At 40.3% G+C, this 20,626-nt stretch overlaps 1 protein-coding gene and 1 long non-coding RNA gene across 3 annotated transcripts; one reads left to right on the top strand and one right to left on the bottom strand.

Moving 5' to 3' along the window:
* Positions 1 to 2,416: 2,416 nt before the first annotated feature.
* Positions 2,417 to 3,961, top strand: LOC104603815 (uncharacterized). Its single transcript, XR_016076813.1, has 3 exons — positions 2,417 to 2,801; positions 3,031 to 3,103; positions 3,423 to 3,961. It is a non-coding gene; the product is annotated as an uncharacterized LOC104603815 (long non-coding RNA).
* A 1,961-nt stretch (positions 3,962 to 5,922) lies between these two features.
* Positions 5,923 to 9,549, bottom strand: ER-ANT1 (endoplasmic reticulum-adenine nucleotide transporter 1). 2 transcript variants are annotated; one of them, XM_088887120.1, is made up of 3 exons: positions 9,046 to 9,549; positions 6,807 to 7,217; positions 5,923 to 6,389 (listed from the first exon to the last, which is right to left on the bottom strand). In XM_088887120.1, exons 1-3 carry the CDS (start codon positions 9,310 to 9,312, stop codon positions 6,078 to 6,080), a joined length of 990 nt encoding a protein of 329 aa, XP_088743246.1. In that variant the 5' UTR covers positions 9,313 to 9,549; the 3' UTR covers positions 5,923 to 6,077. The 2 variants fall into 2 exon arrangements, with proteins under 2 accessions (XP_088743246.1, XP_010266275.1); XM_010267973.3 differs by having other exon boundaries at positions 6,807 to 7,196; positions 9,046 to 9,545.
* Positions 9,550 to 20,626: the final 11,077 nt, after the last annotated feature.

The following is a 20,626-nucleotide window of genomic DNA, read 5'->3' as shown; positions in this document are numbered from 1 at the left end:
TTAATTAGTGTGTTTCTATCAATTTAATTTCTAATTCAAATAAAATATAAATTATAAAACTTTCAACGTGTGAGTCTCATTATTTTAAATGAAACACGGTTGTAAATTACAGATTCAAGCTAATTTAACTTTTTTTAAATAAGAAACTCAAATTAAATATATCATATAAATAATAAATTTCAAACAGAAAATCATATATAGGTGAAGCTGCCCATATATACTTGGTATGGAATCATTCTCTATTATATAAATTAAAAAAAAAAAAAAAAATCCCTTAGACCATAGCCCATCTCAGAATTGGATGCTCCCACTCTCAAATCAAATCTATCATGCCATTATCAAATACAAATTTACTGGCTTAAACACTTAGCCTACCACTCTCTTATAAAGTAATGGTAGTTAACTCAACTTTCATGAAAATACAAAGATGCTTCTACTCTTAAAAAAAAATGTGTAAGTGGTTAACTAAATTTCTTATAAAACGATTACAATTTCCTAATTCGAATAAAAATAAGTACAAGTAATGTGGCACCCACACTAAGCCTATCTAATTATAGTTTCTTGATTAAAACAATAGAATAGGGACTTTTGTTGGCAGGAGATTGGGAAGTGGTTTATGCATGATGCGGTCACATTAAGAAGAAACCATGCTTAGGGCCAAGTGATAGATAGAATCTGCTCTTTCACTCATTTATAATTAAACAACTACTAATTTTAAATGAAAGGTGTGTGTGGTGGAAAGACATTTAATTTTATTTCAGTAAATAACGAAATTTACTAAAATAAATCATAAAATGATAAAATGAAAATGGCCAAATAAATAAAAAAGCATTACAAGTATGATAAACAAATTTCAGAATTAATAAATTTATAGAAATAAAATGGCTAAGACTAATAAATGTAAATGATAAATAACATTTATCATTAATGAATAATAATGATTGAGTTATTAAAAGAAAAATGATTAAATTAACATAATTAATTAAATAATAAAATTATTGTAAAATTAATAATATAAAATGATTAACCAATAATAATTCACAAATTGATAAAAAGGAATAAAAACGGGAAACAACTGCGAACTTAGCTTATTGGAACAAAAAGAAACCATTAACTTAGCTTATTTTACATTAAGCCATTAATTGAATTCAAACAAAGCCCTCAAACCAGAGGGCTTCTCTTTCAAATCGAGGGGCTTTCTAGACACAAAATTTAATTTTTTTTTTTAAATTAAATACCAAATAAATAAGAAGATTTCTTTCAGTTTCAATTTATTGATTGTGTTGAGATCGAAGCTTCCAAGTCATGACCAGAATCCCATATCCTTAATTGACGCAATTCCCAGGAAATTATGGCTAGAAAGTGGAAATTCTGTTATCCCAAGTTACTTGGGCTTGGAATCTTCTCCAAGAATCTTCATGTTTTTGCTTCCTCTGTAATCTGTTCTCTCACCTCACCTCGGCTCATAGATGCTTCCAATTTCCAAAGCAGATGGGTGAATATCCGTACGGTCGCTTTTCCCATTTTTCTCTTCTTATTATTGGGCCATCATATTATGAGCCTAGATTCATGTGAAACATGGACTGGACTGGACTGGACTGGAGGTGGGCTCTTCATCAAATTAGTTCTGAATCTATAAAGGGCCATAGGATCTTATTTGTGGGCCGGCGTGAAATGCCTCTTGGTCTTGGATTCTTGGTGCAAGTGGACTCAACTGACAGCTCTCTCTTGTTCAGTTTTATTTGCATCCTCTTCCTTGCAAATCAATAACAAACTAGATCGATAGAATACTTGGTTTTGACACGTGGCAATTTGGTTTCCTAACATTTGTAGATGGAGCAAACCCCCACTTTCTTAAACGGCCCTATTTTATTATCTTCGTCAAAAGCTGTAAATTGCCCACAGAACGTGAAAGCATGACATATGCTATAAGCCTATAAAACATACTAAGCGATAGGAAATCAAAAAGAAGAACCAAAGCCAAAAAAAAAAAAAAGAAAGAAAAGAAATACCAAACTTGTGCTATGGTTTTTTTGTGGAAACAATTTTTCTTTTTCTTTTTCACTCTTTTTCCCTTTTCTCCCTGGTGTCCGGTGTGATTAGGACAAGAGGATCCTATGATTCAGTGAAATCACACATCACACATACCGTACATGGTGAATCATGAATCATGAAAGAAGAGCTGAGAGGCTTTTTTGGTGGGTCCTCTGCCTCTGCAGATGGGCGATCGCATCCATCTGAACAGAAGATGTTTTGTCTTATTTGGAGTAGATTAGTGGTTGCGATCATTCGATCTTGTTCCGGAAAAGCTAAGTTAGACCCGTCAAAGCCCATCATTTCGAATAGTTGAGACTTGAAACTCTCGCATTGCTTTCCTCAGCCTTCAGACTTCAGAGTGAGTAGTGAGTAGTGAGTGAGAGGGAGGAGCTTTGAAGCTTGAGCTCATGTCATAATCCCATCCCTCGATATAACCGTTTTCTTGTTTTCATGTTTCGTTTTGTTTCTCTTTGAAAAAGAAAACAAAAGAAGATCAAATCTAGTTTTGATAGAAGACCCCAGTCGCCAGTCCCCAGACCTAGACCAGCGCGCTTTTCTAGTGTTTATTCCATCTTTTGATTCTCATGTCCGGATGTCCCCCTCTACTATATATACCAACCTTCCCCTCCTCTGTTCACTCCCTCTCCTCATTCCAATTGTTTTCATCATTTTGTCCTCTGTCCCCTTCTTTATTCTTCTTTTCCTATCAGTTCATAACATCATCATCAGATTCATCATTTCTCAATCTTGAGATCTTCATGGAGGTATAATTTCCATTTCTTTCCTCATGGGTTTTCTCTATTTGAGTTTTTGAGTGAGATATGCTCCAATCAGTTTGAAAATTGTGGGGTGGGTGGTGGAGAAACTTTTGTTTTTTTTTTTTAAGTTTTCTCCATAGTTACACTTACACAACACAAAGAAGAATAACATTGATCAATCTGGATCTGAATTCATTTGCTTTTCCATCTAAACAACTTCATACTTGCACTGCAGGCTGTCGACTTGAAGGTGGAGATGGTCGGCATACATGAGAAGAGACTTAGAAAATGTTTGTCGAAAATAAAGGGTATAATATTTTTTTTCTTATTATTATTTCTTTTTGAAGTCTTCACCATTTATCATTACACTTTATACAAGCTAAGTTACACTTCTTTTTATGCTTTGCCCAAACTCAAAATAAACAATATCACTTTACTTAACACCAACATCTTTGTCTCAACTCCATTTACCAAAGTATTCTGCTTCCACCTACAGAACATCATCTTCTTCTACTGAACCGACAGAACCATTAATGGATCGAACACCTAAATTTTGTTGAAATCTGATGTAACTAAGCTGATAAGGCAGTCGAGGTGAATGTCTAATTTATGGGTTGATCTGCACAGGGATTGAGAAGGTTGAAGTGGATGCTAGCAGTCAGAAGGTTACGGTAACAGGATACACGCATCGGAACAAGATACTCAAAACTCTCAGGAGAGCTGGTCTGAAAGCTGAGTTTTGGTCTGCGCAAAATGAGTTCCTTACTGCTTACGCCTGTGCCAGTTATGGGTGCCTGAGATTTAATAATTTCAGTTTCTTCTAGTTTTTCTGTTTTTTTTTTGGGGGGGGGGGGGCGTCGTCTTCTGTTTTCACCGATTGCTAATTAAGAGGCTGTGTTTGGTTTATCAGGAAATTAGTGAAGAAAAAGGGGAATTGTGGGAAAGACATTTTGTAAAATTGTTAACTACTTCGGCAAAAATTTGCCTTTCTCACTTGTATTTTCATGAACCAAAGACAGCCTAATATTTGTGGTTTTATTTATTTATTTTCTCTTTGCTGTTCCCTTCCTGTTCTTTTACAAAGAAATCGTCACGTCAATTGTTCCTTGCATAGAATGCAGTGAAGAGGCCCTAGTTTCTTCATTTATGAAATGTCTTTTTGTGGGCTAAACATTATTATTTTTTTTTTTTAAGGTGCACCACCTCCATTTTGTTTGACCAATACGTAACCGTATGGCTAGCTTTAACACATTTGGACTGGATATTGGTGTGGACCCCGGGTCCCCATGCCTTGTTTTGTTGGGTTGGGTCCCCCCATTACCCTGCCCCACAAAGAATCTTTCCACCACTCAATGGGTCCCATCCAAGCAATATCCTTTCCTTAGCAGATGGTTGATCGGTGCAAACAGCAAACGTTGTTGAACTTCCAGACGGCAATTAAACACGCCCGCCAGGGCCCAGGGCCCAGGATAGCTAACTGCATTGCAGTCTGCACTATGCACTTCTGCACCACATAAAAGAAAAAGGTTTTGGACCCATCCAGAGCTGGCCCAGTTTGCAAGCACAACCTTACCTGGGGGTTTTCAAATTTAAAATTAAAAACAAGAAAAAGAAAACGGCATTATAATTGAGAAAAAAACACTGGGCTTCTTCTACGGTCTTGAGATAGCCCAACCCATTCTATCATTGAGCACAGGCATTCCAATTTTCACACCTGGCCATGTGTATCAGTGTGTTGTATTGTATTTCTGTGGATTGTGGAGGGTGGACTCTCTCAGCATGGTACTACTACTACGAGAGGACTTTTAGGCCCTGTTCATTTTTTAGTAAATTATTTACCCGGTTAAACGCAGTTATCTGGGTAAGTTTTTCCTAGGAAACACTTACCCGGGTAAGTGTATTTATCCATATTGTTTTATTTCTCATGTAAATAAGGCAATGATTATTTTAGCCATAAAAATCCATTATGAAAAGGGGTATTTTTGTCCCATTCAAGTGTAGGCAACTTTCCCCCTAGGTGGGAAAGTTATTTCCCACATAGGAGATTGATATCACTTACCCGGGTAAATGGTATCTAGAAAAATAAACTTTCCCTGGTCCCCACATAAATCTAAAAAAAGAACAAGAGATTCTTGGTCAATGGGAACCAAAATCCCATGAAACAACTTTCTCCCTCTCAAAATCCAAAAAAAGAAGGCCCCCTTAAAGGTAACAAAGAGCAATGACAAATAATGGGGGAACCACCAATAAGAAGGATTTCTTACGAAATATCTGCTAGTGCGAGGTATTAGCAAGTATATTTCCTCTAGGGAGAAGGTAGTAGTGGGTCAAATTACTTATTTATATGATATGGGAACCACTTGGAAAATTTTATATAGTGGATTCTCATTCTCCTTAAAATTGGAAGGGAATATTCGAAGCCAGATCTTTATGTTGGAGTGTTGGACCATTGGGAGGAGAGGGGCATTGCAGGGGAAAAGAACTTGGATTTTTGTGCAAGCAGAACATTTTTGTGTTCAAAGCAAGCATCTTTTTCTATTTATCTAGAAATCTCAAAGACTTGGATCGAATAAGAGACTTTAAACCTTAAGTCTGCAGATCTCAAATAAGAGATACATCAAACATGGAAATTAAAGACTGTAAAAGAGATGAGGAAAAAAGAAAGATTATAAACAAGAGTTCTAGCAAGAACAAGTGCTGCTTCACGTCCAGACCACAAGAAAATGCACCTGCAAGAACTACTATCGGTTGTGGGAGCTTAAAATTAAAGCCGCCCATGAATCTGTGAGTACAAATTAAAAGTCCAAAAAAATCAGGAAGGGAAACCTCCTGACGGTACAGCTACAAGATTACACATTTGATAACCTTCACCAGTGGCATCAAGCTCAGCTTTAATGGTGTGCTCCAGTGGTTTGACTAACTGATAGTAAAAAGCTCAAATCTATCAAGTGAGTCAAATGAACCTGACTGTTCCAATGACGAAAAAAGTCCTATGCATGCTCCAAGTGACAAATCTGCAGACACTTCATAGAAGTACAATTTTGCACCAATGAAAGAATGGGTATAGAGTCAAAAATGGTATAAATTTTGCACCAGGTCAAGATTTGCACCGCAAACCAAAACAACCTTATATAATATTTTTTTCATAGCCCAAAGAATCAATTTAATTGATTGTGCTGTACAAATTATATACATGGAAGGCTTTCCCTTGTCGTCTATATGCATTTACTGAGAAAGCTCAATCCCTAATAAATAATCATAGCCTATGTATCACGGGATACTTCACTTCAAGGTTCTCCTCCGTGGCTCAAAGCCAGAACCATGTTTGTATGCAAAGCGGTGCAGCTGATCATAACCTGCAAGGACTCCAGCCCCTGCCATACCTAGAAGCATGTTTGCAGTTACTCCTCGGAAAAGAGCAGCAAAACCCTCCTGGCGAACAATCTGTTGGAAGGCATGAAATGCATTACGATATTTGGAGGATTGTCCAGAGGTCAGCATCATTCTTCGCCTCATGGTATCAAAGGGGTATGCACAGAATCCAGAAACTGTTGTAATACTCCAACCTAAAAGGAAACTGGCAAGGAAATTTCCCTGTGAAAATCAAACAATATGAAAATGTACTCTGTCAAAAAGGAAAATATTGAAATATCATCACCCAACAAGATATTTTCATCATAATAGGAAACTTCTGCAATCATAATAATCTATAATACTCAAAGAAAAATATATACATATATATATATATATATATATATATATTGTTACTTGATTCTATGGCTCTAGCTCCTGAGTGACTAATAAATGAAGCAGATAGCAATTACATCAACCTTCACATATGTGAATGCTCAATGACCATCAACTCCAAGCTTCCCCCAGAATCAAATATATCAAAGATAAAACCAAACAGACTTCAAAATTGTTGCCTAAGTACATCAACGGAACTCCCGTGATTCTTAACTATTCAGATATATTAACTAGATTTATTTCCATAACAAGAATAGTTGTTACCTCAAATGGCCCCACCAGAACAATTGGCTTCATTGTGTCATAGATCCCAAAGTACATTCCACGGTAGAGGGTAATCCCCAAGATTGAAACACCAAATCCCCGATACAGGCCTACAACCCCATCACTTGACAGTGTCTTCCTATAAACATCTAATAGCCCTTTAAACTGGCGCTGACCATTAATTGAGCGCTGACCATTAATTGAGCATTCCTTTGCATCAGTTCCTAGTCGAGTACGTGCATAGTCCAAGTGATATAGAAACAAGGAAGTGGTTGCTCCAGCAGCACTGCCAGATGCTACATTTCCAGCTAACCATTTTGCATATCCATCTTTCTCTTTCGAACATCCAAACAGACTCTGGAAGTACCCCTTGAACGCAAAGTTGAAGGCCTGTAGGCAATACAACAATGTCTATTTGGTTATGTTAATTACGGGGTAGTTTTAACTTTTAATATATAGATCAAATTAAAACCTAATTTTTAATGTATCAATATACATGAGAGATCAGAAACTTTTGGTGGCATCTGGTATACATGATGTTGCATGTGTCCATCTCATTAACCATTGGAAGAAACCTCATTTTTCTTTAATATATTTTAGCTAAGTTGTTGGTCAAGAGGATCTACTGGGTAAAATTTGGCTAGCACCTGATGCCAGGCATGAGTAATAGTTACTAATTTACGAATTATGAACCATAAACCAAGAATCATAGACTACACCCATATTGATATGGATAAACAGCCTCAGTGCAGTATTAACTGAAAGAAATGTTATAATGGGGCAGAATTAATTTCCTTCTCCAGAATGAAAGTCTATAAGATGTGTAGTAAGTCCCTTACAGTACTAACTGAAGGAAATGGTATAATGGAGCAAAAGTAACTTCCCTCTCCAGAATGAAAGGCTATAAGATGTGTAGTAAGTCCGGCTACATTTCAGAAAAACGCCAAGGGAGGTAATCCATGTTGAAAAAGTGCAGCCAGAGCTCGAGAAAATCATTCTTGCACAAGATGTTATTTCATTCTTCCTTATCAAACCTTGCTTGACTTCCCTTATATCCAATATTTTTTTTTTTGATAGATCCCTCATGTCCAATATATGGTTCATTATATAAATTACAAAGACCAGAAACACATGGATTGTGACATTAAAGGTTGGTGCCTATACATTGACTTGTAAAACTCAAGGAAAAACAACAAAACAACAGAAAAAAAAAATGCAAGAAATAAAAAGTGGTGTTCTCCCCCTCCTTTTCTTTGTGTTTTTCAATCTATAGGAAGCTTTAATTTTAGTTGGATAAGCATATATTCTTTTCAGGTCAAAATTAAAATGTTGTTGGAAATTCTGAAACAAAATGTCACTTTTTTCCAAAGTAAAATAATAATAATAATAATAATGAATTGATTTAACTTCTTTCATGGCAATAGAATTTAGGCTTTAGGCTGTAAAGTGTAACGTACAACTTTAAGTAATAGGTAACTGAGATTTGGCCTCTTGGAGGGTGACTGACTGGAGCACGGAGATGTTCCCAATGTACAGCAAGCTGTAGTATCATGTGGGCAGACGTGTGTAGGATTCTAGTGGGCAGGAGATCCGGAGTCGACTGACTTCTCCTATAGTCCCCTCATAATCTCCGGAAACATTTAAATACGTGCATAGTGCATTAGATGAAGTAACTGAAAACCAGTTATAAACAGATCGAAGGTAACTCAACTCAACAATTGATAACCACTGGTAACCCGTTAAAACCTTGTGCAGGACTCAACATATGACAACTATCAGCAGAACTACATGTAGTAACCTACTAAAAAAGAACACAAATGAACAGACCTAACTAATTGAGCTTCTTTTTTTTTTTATCAATAACTAATTGAGCTTCTCGTAACCGATGATACGGGAAAAAGAGAGAATCAATTGAAAATATGAAGAAAACGATTCACATATCAAAAAATCGGAGAAGTTAAAGACCGAACTCCCAATCCGCACTCAAAACTAAAGACCATTTAAACCAGCAAAATGAGGCAATTTTTTAATTAAAAAATCAACACGGGAAATTTCAAGAAAAAAAATACAAATAGGTAAAAAGGGAATGGAAACGAAGCATTACCAGACTGGTATTAAAATCTTTAAAAGAGAAATTTTACCTAAAAAAAACACCTAAAAGGGAATCAAAAGGTCCGATCAATTCGATTAAATCGCATCAGAGAAGTATGCATAGGCAGACAAAAAGAAAAGAAAATACCTGGGTAGGGAAATAACGGATGACATTAGCCTGATTTCCTCTCCAAAAAGACAACACACCCTCCTCCCTGAGCACTCTCTTAAAGCAGTCTCCAATACCAAGATAAGGCCTCTGTAGATTTCCTCTCTTCAACATCTCTCCTTGGTTCTGTAATAAAAGCTTCACCCTTTCGATCGGTGCCACCGCGCTCTTCGATATCGATGCAGCGACTCCTGCCATTACAAAATCCGCGGAAAATCTCTCTGACTGCATACTCGGCTTCCCCATCTCTGTCTTTGTCTCTCCGCCTTCCTCTATCTCTCTCTAGTCTCTGGGAGAAATGAAAGAATCGACGGCAAAGGAGAAGACAAGGCAATGGATAACCGAAACTGACTGGTGCCGGATACACGTACACACCCTTGTTTCAACTTAACCCAAAATACTCATACAGAACCCAAAATGGCATTTAACTCAACTTTTTCAATCGCATAGAATCCCACGCCAACTCTACTTCTTTGTTTTGTGTATGAAGTGGTAATCCAACTTTGATTCTCCATCACAATTTCCCTTATATTTTTAATTTGAAAGTTACTAATTAACGTGAAGACTAAAATGACCCAGTTGGGGCCCACTGTTTTGATCTCTCCCGCTCTCCCTATCCCTCCTCTTTCGTTGTCCCTCCCACTTACAAGTGTAAATCGGACCATGCCGGGCCGCACAACGGTCTACAGGGGGCCTAGGATTTTAAGTTCACAGGCCGATACGGCATGGCATGATCGAGCGGGTCATGCCGCCCACGGCCCTCGTGTTGGCACAGCCCAACCCTTAGCCCGATCTAGCATGGCCCATATATATATATTTATATATTTTATAATTATATAATAATATATTAATAAAATAAATATTTTTTAAATTTTATTATACTAATTTATTTAATTATTGCATATATAAGCAATTTTATATATAAAATTAAAATTTTAAGTTTTTTTATCAATTTTTTTAAATAAATAGATTTAGCCTGATACACGGCCCAACTTGACCCAAGGTTCAGTCCATGGGCCAGCCCGGCCCGTGACACAGCACGACACGGGCCCACCGTGGGCCAGGCCGGGCTGACCCCCAAATTTTTCATCAGGGAGAAGGCCGTGCCCACTCTCAACTCTCCTCTTCCTGCAACGTTCCTCCTCCCAAACCCAGAACGCCTCTTTACTCTTGCAGAGTCAGGATTTCCTGCACTTGGTTATGTTGCACTCCCAATTACATTGAAACACGTCAGGCTTCGCATGGTATCCCAAGTCACATGTGCGAGTCATTTAACGGGACCGTTCGCATTATTTTAATATCTCAATTTTTTTCAAACTAAAGAATAAAAATAGATACTTTGACTGCCCAGCTCGATAGACGGTAAAAAATATAGAGAAAACTGTTCAAACCTAGCCCTTCTATGGAGCAGATGCCATTAACGAACGATTGTAGGGGAAAAAATTCTGGTGTTGATTTGTTTATACTAAAGTGCTAGCAAAGCTCCTCTATGGTAAACTTGCTTTCTCTAAGTCAATGTTCAGTGTTTCTTATTCTGCAAATGAGAACTGAAGCAACAAACCGGCAAATCTTGTTGTTTTGATGACTTTATAGTGTATACTCTATCCAATTGATTGAGGTAAAGATTCAGAAATCTTCAAGTTGAGATAAGTTAAAAAGCAAAATTAGTAGACGTTAATTACTCTGTAACATGCTTCCTAATTTGTGAAGTCTCCATTGTCTTTAATTCTGTTCATGATTTTTTTCTCAATACCATCATTAGAAAATAAAGTTGACATTTTATAAATTTGACTTAAAAAGGGAGTCATTACCGAATCCAGTTCATAATGGGTTGCAAGTGTTTTGAAAAAGCAGAGTACTCAAGTGAATAAGAAACGATGGGCACCAGGTTAGAGCTGGTTTTGGTTTGATTTGAGTTGGAGTGCTATCCAAATTCTAGCGTGTCCCAATTTGATTGGGAGTGCACCCTTGCACACACAAAACCAGGTGCAGGAAATCCCAACTCTCTTTTGCATTCTCATTCTCTCCTCCCTCCTCCTCCCTCTCTCTGCCTATGATGTCTCACTTTCGCTCTCCCTCTAAGATTGAAAAAATTGAGTTTAAATGTCATTTTGGGTTCTGTATGAGCTGGTCTGGATTTCAGAAACCCTAGAATATTGCTTAGAATGCACGGAAACCACTTTGTAATCGCTGGTAAGCTGTTTTCTGACTTTGCAGCATATGGCCAAGTATACGAGCTTAGTGCGACAACACGTAGACCTCAACTGGTGCAGACCGGCTAGAAGAAGGGTGGTACAACAGTTGCAGCAGCAAGTTCTTCCGTGATCTACTACTTCTGTTCAATAAAGCCAACGTCTTCTTCGCCAATAACTCCCCAGAATCTGTCGCTGCCATTGCATTAAGAGAGCTCGCCACTAGAGAGATGGTGAGCAAACATACTAGAAAACCAGATAGATCAGTTGATGAACCATCCATTCTTCTTCCATCTAAATTGAGTTCCGAGCTGACAGATTTGTTGTTTGTAGAACCTAAATCAACTGGTCCCATCATTGCTTGCCGAAAACACAGCTCCATATCAGCTAAGGCATCCACGGCAGCTATCGTGAGGAAAGGAGATCAAAAGTCGTCAACAACAGGAACAACAACGGCAATGATTGATGAAAAGCTTGTTATGGATACGAAGCAAGCCGAGGGCAACCTCTACTACTAGCAAGAATTTAAATGTGAATTCTAGCCAAAAACCAGGACATAACTCAAGCCATCCATCGAGCAAAGGTGGTGCAGCTCCTAAAGACAATCATGAACCCAAGGTGGAGAAAAAGAACAATGACACAACATCTGTTGCCAAGAAGCCTAGCACGGTGAATTTCTTGAGTAGGATGAAACGGAACTCTTCATCCAATGAAACATTGTTAGAGACGTTGAAGAGTTCAGTAAATGGTTCAAACAATAACAAAGGAGTTGAACAAAAGAAAAGCAAAGCAGCAAAAAGAGTGATAGATGGAAAGATCAGGCTACCCAACAAGGTCCGACAGAAAAGATGTTACATAACAGAGGAGTCAGACAAAGAAAAGTGTTGGACGTCCACCTAAAAGGGCATTGAGACAAACATCTCTGCCTCCTCCCGTATCGTCGAAGCGGGCGGGGAAACGAACGAGGAGGTGATGGCAAGTTCTGTAAATTATGTAGCGCTTTGAGTTGGCGTGGGAAATTTGTCCTAAGATTGAAAAAACTTGAGTTTAAATGCCATTTTGGGTTTTGTATGGGCTAGCCTCGATTTCAAAATCTGAAATGGACTTATCTGTACTTTTCCCAACAAAATAAGCTAAAATTTGAAATAAAAATAAGTCAAAATTTACACTTAAAATAATTTGTACTATCATAATTTTGCATCAGTGCAAATTTATTTGCATTGCAACCAAACACAGCCAATATGAACTTTTCTTATTTTCTAATTCTCATCCATTTTCTTTAGGTTGAGACTAGGGATGTCAATAGTTTAGGTTTGGCACAGGTTTGCCTCAACCCTAACACGACCCTCTAGTGGCCCACCCCAAACCTGACCTGACCCGGTTTAAAATGCATAATTTTTTAACCCAACTCAACCCTATAGGGTATAATCCGATACCAACTCAACCCAATCTGCAGCATTTCAACTATACTTTTTTAAACACGTTTTGAAGACTTAGAATTCATTAATTTAAGTTGGAAAATTCTTTTATAGATTCTAAAGTACCACTTTTACTAAACCAAAATCAACATGCAAATAAATCTTAAACTTTAAGGTTATAGAGCTAGAATTCAATAAGTTACAAGAATACTTTGTATATATAGGGTAACATGACTTGGCGGGTGAGCCAGTCAAAATCCCAACCCAACCCTAAAGCCAAATATTCTGACCCTAACCCAACCCTCAAGCCGGTTTTACCATTTAACCCAACCCATTGGCATCCTTACTTGAGATATTTTTCCTTTATCACATAAAACTCAATCAATGAAAAAAAAAAAGCATTTCTTTCAGAAAAAAAGAAAGTAAAAACTAAAACCATAGATATTGGATAAAAGAAAATTGGACAACCGAGCAAATGTTACAAGCATCTTCACGCATTTGTCATCCTTCATTAATACTTTGCTTTGCAATAGATAGAATCTTTATTTTCATAAGGAAAATTTATTTTTAGAACTATGGAGAAAAGTACTAAAAGAATCTCACAATATGAGAAAAATGCACTTTAAATATGTTCATCCACTACAACCCTTAGAAACTCAAGTTCATTTCATGAAATTGCAATAGTAATTTCAATATGAAGTTCATCATAGTTTAAAAGTTCAGGTAAATAGTATTTTTCTCTGGAGTCAATCATAATTTAAATGTTTAGAAAAAAAATAATCTACTTAAAACTCCAAATGAATATCTCTCTTTATTAAAATATGGAAATACCCACTCCTTTCTCCAATAAATCAGAAAAAACCAAATTGATGAGGAGTAATTTGGCACGACCTGGTAAATAAAAGTCACGTGGACACGATCTGAATGTAGGATGACAATTCAGCAAGGGGAGCCTCTATGCGAAGCTCGGCGTAAAGTCATTTCGGCAATAGCTCACCTTGGTGTAATGCTACCTCGGCTGCTAATCGAGTTCATGGCCCAGGAACCGAACTGACACGTAATAAATCCCAGTAGCTTCCCAACAAACTTCGGATATTGCGGGATCATACCGCATAACGGCAAGCCTTATCTTCTCCCCGTCCAAATCGGGCGGCGATAATGAAGTTCATTGACTGATACGTTACTCCCCGACTAAAGCGGGAACAGATCTCACCCATTCAGGCCATAGATCTCGGAACTATTCTGGGAAACCCGCAATAACTCGGCTATATAAAGGCGTCAACCCCTTCATGGTCCAGGTACGCGTGATTACTTACATCCAAACTCTTTAGCACTCAGATTCTAGCTCGCAATCACAACATAGTACTGACTTAAGCATCGGAGTGACCTCGTTGGGTTAACTGCCCTGGGTGCTCTAATCCTCTGTCTTGCAGCTTGGTCCAGCTCGCTACACGACTAAGGTCCAGATCATCCTCCAGCTAGGAGCTTCCAAATCGCGCACCATCAATTGGCGTCATCTGTGGGAACACGATCGAAAGGTCATCCCAATCTCTTTATAGTTTCAAACTCAATCTCAACCTCAATGGCATCTTCCAGCCACAACGGTAAGGGTAACATGAACATCACAGGGGGGCAAGAGCAACAGATAGTCACACACCAAGGACCCTCGGTGACAATTGGCCAGTTCACAGTTTTGAGGCATCGAACAACGAGGCGGAGTATGAGGCGCTAATTGCCGGGCTCAACTTAGCAAAGGAGATGGAAACGAAGCACTTCATCGTCTATAGTGACTCTCAACTGGTAGTTAACCAAGTCAATGGCGACTATGAAACTCGTGACTCGACCATGGCAACCTACTTAACCAGAGTCAAAGAGATCCTGCCGAGCTTCCGTTCCCGCTTTATCAAACAAATCCCGAGGTCTGAGAATGCTGAGGCCGACGCCCTATCACAACTAGCAAGTACGAGTGACAACACTATGCGGACTGTGTACATAGAGGACCTACCTCGGCCCAGCATTCTCAAGGGGCAGAAGAGGCCGCTCCCATGTTGCAAGTGGAACCGAGCTGGATTAACTCGCTCGTTGATTATCTGCTCCACAGGACCCTACTTGCAGAATGCAATGCAGCTCGGAGGGTAGAGCGACAATCGACCAAGTACGTCCTCATAGATAAAGGGTTGTATAGGAGATCATTCACGCTCCCCTACCTACGTTGCCTACGATCCACAGAAGTTGAGCTTGTACTTCATGATATCCATGAAAGTCTATGCGGAGGACACCTGGGGGGTAAGGCCCTTGCCCAAAAGGCATTAAGGCAGGGCTACTATTGGCCCACAATGAAAGCAGACACACTCAAACTCGTCAAGAAATGCGGCAGAAGTCGGAGGCATGTCAACATCCTCCATCAACCTGCTACTGACTTAAGGTATCTTACTAGCCCGTGGCCTTTCGCGCAATGGGGAATCGACATCCTTGGTCCATTTCCGCCAACAACCAGACAAAGGAAGTTCTTAGTCGTGGCGGTAGACTACTAAACGAAGTGGATGGAAGCCGAATCGCTAGAAAGCATTACAGCTCGGAACATGAAAATTTTCTTTTGGAAAAACATCGTATGCCATTTCGGACTCCCCAAAATCTTGATTTTGGATAACAGAAAGCAATTTTAATTTATTAAATTCCAGAACCGGTGCATTGAGATGGGGACTCAGCAGAGCTTCACCTCGGTAGCACACCCACAAGCAAACGGGCAAGCCGAAGTAACAAACAGAGCCATCCTTCGCGGGTTGAAAGCTCATCTTACACGAGCTAAAGGGTTGTGGGTGGACGAGCTACCCAGTGTTCTTTGGGCCTACCGAACTACCATCAAGACAGCGACGGGTGAGACCCCCTTTAACCTCACATATGGTATAGAAGCGGTGATCCCGGCAGAAATTGAAGTGTCCACGTTGCGACTTGAGGCTTATGATGAGGAAACAAATAATGATGAGCTTTGTACCAACCTGGACCTTATAAAAGAAGTACGAGACCCGGCCTACATCCGGACTGCGGCATACCAGCAGAAAGTAGCTCAGTACTATAATGCCTGGGTCAAGAAGCAGCAGTTTCGTGCTCGCGATCTAGTCCTATGGAAAGTTATGGTACCTGAGCCCAGTGTGGGTAAGCTCGGACTGAATTGGGAAGGTCCGTATAAGACAGGTGTACGGGAAAGGCACATATGAGCTGGAGACTTTGGAAGGAAAGCTAGTACCTCAAGCATGGAACATCGACAACTTAAGAATATACTATGTATGAATCCACAACTCCAAGTATAAGTCACTCATGAAATCACCAAACTGGTCAAATAGACGACGAGCTGGAGAGAGAGGACCATAAGTCACTCCCAGAAGCCTAAGGGCTATGGTGCCAAGCTGATAACAGACCTCGGCACGATAAAAGTCCTAGTCGCCTCTTCGGCACAGGCAGCTTAAAACTCAGTCGCTTTGGCATGGGCAAAGCAAAGTAACCCAAGCACAGACAGGTTGGGTATGTACCCTACAGTGTCTACTCGCCCTAGCATACAATGGCGATTAGATTATTCCTACTAGTGTCGAGCTCGCCAGTTCAGGAGTAATCTATACTTGGAAAAAAGTTCACTCCTATTTGGTTTAGTTCGCCAGTTCGGGTGTAATCTACACTTAGAAAAATTTGCACACAAAGATTGCAAAACACTTGTATTTCATTGATAAAGGACTTCAAGTACAAAAAAAAAGAAAAAGATTACAATTGGCCGAGCTCGGAGGCTCAGAACATTAAGCATTACAAAAGGAGGGGGGTCCAAGAAAAGAGGCTTCAATCTGTTTGAGGCTCTTCATCCTTATTGGAGACTTCGGCAGGAGGATCTGTCTCCATACGGTCCTCACCAATACCGGTCTCCTCTTCCTCGTCATCAAGCAGGTCGTCATCACTCTCCACTTCGGAGTCCGGATCTTTAGCAGCTTCGATGGCCATCTCCATGGTGTTCTTCGACATGGTTATGGCGCTGAGGTCGAGGTGGGGAAATTCACGCCAGGTCAACCACTTGCTGAGTTTGAACCCCTTGCAATAACCCGTTATCCCTGTCTCGACCAGCCTTTCCCGAAACTCCACTGAGGACTTGTACTCCTCAATTGCCTTAACCTTGGCCTCCTCCATCGCCTGAAGCAGTAGTTCGGTTCGTTCCTTTATGTGGGCCTCGAGGTTCTCGACCTCCTTCTTCAATGTCATTTTGCGTTTTTCGAGCTCCTTCTTCTCTGACATCAGCAAAGTTAGCAGCTTCTTAGCTCGTGTGTCGTTCTTCAATTGGTTGATTTCGTTGTGATCTAAGTTCAGTTCAACGTGGGCAATTCGGGAAGACTCCTCGGCTTCAAGAGCCCGCTTTAGGTTCACCTCGAACTGATAAGCCAAGGAATGGATGGAGGAGTTCACCTACCAAGAGAAGAAATCGAGTATCAAAAAACAAAAAATCTAAGTACAAGACAATTTGGAAGACAAGTTCAAGAACGTACCACCATACAGTGTATGGCCGCTCGGGCCCCGAGCTGAGCAACTGGTAAGTTGGCCCAACGAGCGATCTCCTCAGTGAACACCGCATCCTTGCTTTTGAGAAGGTCGAACTTCAGAGTCAAAATGCTCCTAACTGGAGCGTCGTTGCCCGAAGAAGTGGCGGTTGCTAGGACAGGCTCTGAAGATGTAGCCTCCTCGGGCATGTGGGGTGGGGTGGCCTTGACCGAGTCCTCCTCAACCAGATCGATTATGGGAGGCTGCTCAGCAATTGGTGGGTGCTCAGGCTCGGGAATGGCTGCCTTAGTTGTGGCTGCTTCAGTCTCGACGCGAGCCTTTTTGGAGGCTCTCTTCTTTTTCTTCCCCTTCTTCATGCTCCCGAAGAGCTCATCGGCAGGGATGTCGTCCATGGTAGCTGCGATAAAACGAGCTAAGTCACATACAATACCAAAGTAAAATGAATAGGAAAAGTATAGCAAATAGCGACCTACCAGGAGGACTTAAGCTGGCCTGAACGAGCTTCTCCTCGGTCACGAAGTTTTCAAACTTCAGGTCGAGCCCCACCCAAGACCGAACCTCCTCCCTTGTCTTCAGGTCTAGTCTAACGTTGGGGTCCTGGATGGCTGCCCTCCAATGAGTCGGGAAGGGTCACCCCTCGGTGTTGCGGACCACGAAGTAATGCCTCTTCCAGGCCAAGACCTTATTAGGGAGCTCATACAACAGTTTGTATCTGGGACGAGGTGACAAGTAGTAAGTTCGCCTATACTCGGATAAAACGTAGGACAAATTTATCTTAATGGAAAGGATCAAAGAGAAGACGTCGAGGTCAAGGGGACGGTTGTAATCATGAAAAAGAAAAATGGTCCCTACGATATTACGGATAGAGTTCGGGTGTAGCTGGTCTATGGTAATGTTAAAGAATTTAACGGTCTCAATTATAAAGGGTGAAGTGGAAGACGCAGACCAGCTACGAGCTGCTTCTCAAATATCACGATGTCGTTGTGATCATGATTCCAAGGAATGTTGCCTAAGGGGATGCTATATACAAGGTCGTTAGGGAGTCTGTACCGGGCTACTAAGGCTAGGAGCCCCTCCGCCTCATTATTGACGGGCCGAAGTTGTCTGGCAGGCGACCTCAGTGTGAGGTGGAAGCTGATTTATCGAAGGCCTCTCACTCTCGCTGAGGTGAGTTCACCCCGAGCGGATTGATGACCGTGTCCTGTCCTAAAGTGACCACCTCGGTAGGATGAGGATCCACGGTCTGAGCCGAGGTACCCACCTTGGCCCCAGCGGACTCACCACTCCCGTCTAAAAGACTATCTATGCTAAGGCTAGACATATTAAAAGAAATGACAACGGAATCAAAAGGAAAAAGCAAATGAAGGTGGATTCACCAAAAGGAAGACCGAAGAAAAGGAGGCAACCTCAGACCTAGAAAAGGCTGATACCAAACTGGAAGACTTGAGTGTGACCTCAAAGATTGCGGATTTGCGAACTTGTGGTGAAGAAAATGGGCCCTTTGGCCCCTATTTATAGCTAGTATATCCGGGAATCAACGGTCAAGATCAACACTATCCGATGGCTCCTAGGAAAACCAGTTGCACGCCCCCCGAGGTTGAAATCGATTTAGCGTGTGTTTTGACGTCCGCAGAGTCTATAAACAGCTTGATGTTTGCGCGAACAGTTGAACGGGTCCGACCAACGAATCCCCCTCCACATCACCTAGATTTCATGCCAAATCCACTTAAGCTCGTCGTGAACTCCCCGCCGGGTTAGGACCCCTGCCACGAGGAGTGGGGGGCAATTGATGAGGAGTAATTTGGCACGACCTGGTAAATAAAAGTCACGTGGGCGCAATCTGCACGTAGGATGATAACTCAGTAAGGGGAGTCTAGTCAGCGCTATACGAAGCTCGGCGTAAAGTCACTTCGGCAATAGCTCACCTTGGCGTAATGCCACCTCGGTTGCTAATCGAGTTCGGGGCCCAGTAACCGAACTGACACGTAACAAATCCTAGTAGCTCCCTAGCAGACTTCGGATATTGTGGGATCATACTGCATAACGACAAGCCTTATCTTCTCCCCGTCTGAATCGGGTGGCGACAATAAAGTTCATTGACTGATACGTTACTCCCCAACTAAAGCGGGAATGGATCTCGCCCATTCAGGCTGCAGATCTTGGAACTGTTTTGGGAAACCTGCAATAACTTGGCTGTATAAAGGCATCAACCCCTCCATGGTTCAGGTACGCGCAATTACTTGCGTCCAAGCTCTCTAGCACTCAGATTCTAGCTCGCAATCACAACATAGTACTGACTTAAGCATCAGAGTGACCTCACCAGGTTAACTGCCTCGAGTGCTCTAATCCATTGCCTTGCAGCTTGGTCCAGCTCGCTACACGACTAAGGTTCAGATCATCCTCCATCTAGAAGCTTCCAGATCGCGTACCATCACAAATGAAACCTTCAATTTCTATCTATTAGAAATAAACCTCTTCCATTTCATTTGAACATTGAAGCTAGCCAAAAAATTGAAAGGATTTATTAAAGTAATCGAGAATACTTTAATATTATATTTATAAAATTAACCAAATCACGAATCATTAAAATGAATAAGGAAAAGGTAGTTTAGAGATTTAAAAAAAACCGTAAACTATTTAATGAGAAGATATTTGAGGGAACTCTAACAGAAATGGGTATTTATTGCAAAGTAAAAATTCAAGGGAGTCATTGTTGCAAATGAAAATTTAGGGGTACTTGGTACTGATCCCACATTACAAGGGGGTCTTTTTAATTTACCCAAATTTATTTTATACATTATATAATATAAAAACACAGAAAATTAGACTCCCTATATTAAGAAAACTAGCAGGTCCCGTGTGGTGTTCAGAAAAAATATGTTAGGACTTAAAGGGCTTAAAACTTATTGTTTTATGGGGCTATACAACCTAGGGGTAGGGATGGAAATTTTCCCCATCCTCGTTAGGTACCCGACCTCCCCGACTAGGCAGGGACAGGGAGTGAAGTCCACACCCTACCCCAACCCTAATTATATTTACATGTGTGTGTGTTATATTAAATATATAATATTGTTTATGTTATATATTAAAATATTATTTGCATTTTAACTTTTTCCTATATTTTAAATAAATATTTTTCTAGAAACAAACTTTTAATTAAAAAATTTGGGGATTTGGGTTCCTAATGGGGAACCCGTCTCCATTGGGGACCAAGGGTGGAGGCTAAAATTTTTCCCCAACATCGATCAAGCTCAGGGACGAGGTATTAATTTAAAACTTGGGGTCAAGGACGGAACTATGATTCCTTCCTTGAACCCACTCGTTGCCATAGGGCCATCCCCTGAACCCATAGATATAGTTCTAATAATCATGGCAATTACAAATGTAGTATTTAATAATTATGGAAATTATTAA

This window comes from Nelumbo nucifera, chromosome 5, assembly GCF_055504915.1.
Source record: "Nelumbo nucifera cultivar China Antique chromosome 5, China Antique-T2T, whole genome shotgun sequence".
Taxonomy (NCBI): Eukaryota; Viridiplantae; Streptophyta; class Magnoliopsida; order Proteales; family Nelumbonaceae; genus Nelumbo; species Nelumbo nucifera.
The sequence above is the reverse complement of the archived record's forward strand: the minus strand, read 5'-3'. Positions and strand labels throughout refer to the sequence as shown.

Coding starts and splice junctions, on each gene's coding strand:
- ER-ANT1 (XM_088887120.1), bottom strand. CDS start 9,312: ATGGGGAAGCCGAGTATGCAGTCAGAGAGATTTTCCGCGGATTTTGTA. Junction 7,218..9,045: donor TCCGTTATTTCCCTACCCAG/GTATTTTCTTTT, acceptor ATAACCAAATAG/ACATTGTTGTATTGCCTACA. Junction 6,390..6,806: donor TTCTGGTGGGGCCATTTGAG/GTAACAACTATT, acceptor TGATTTTCACAG/GGAAATTTCCTTGCCAGTTT.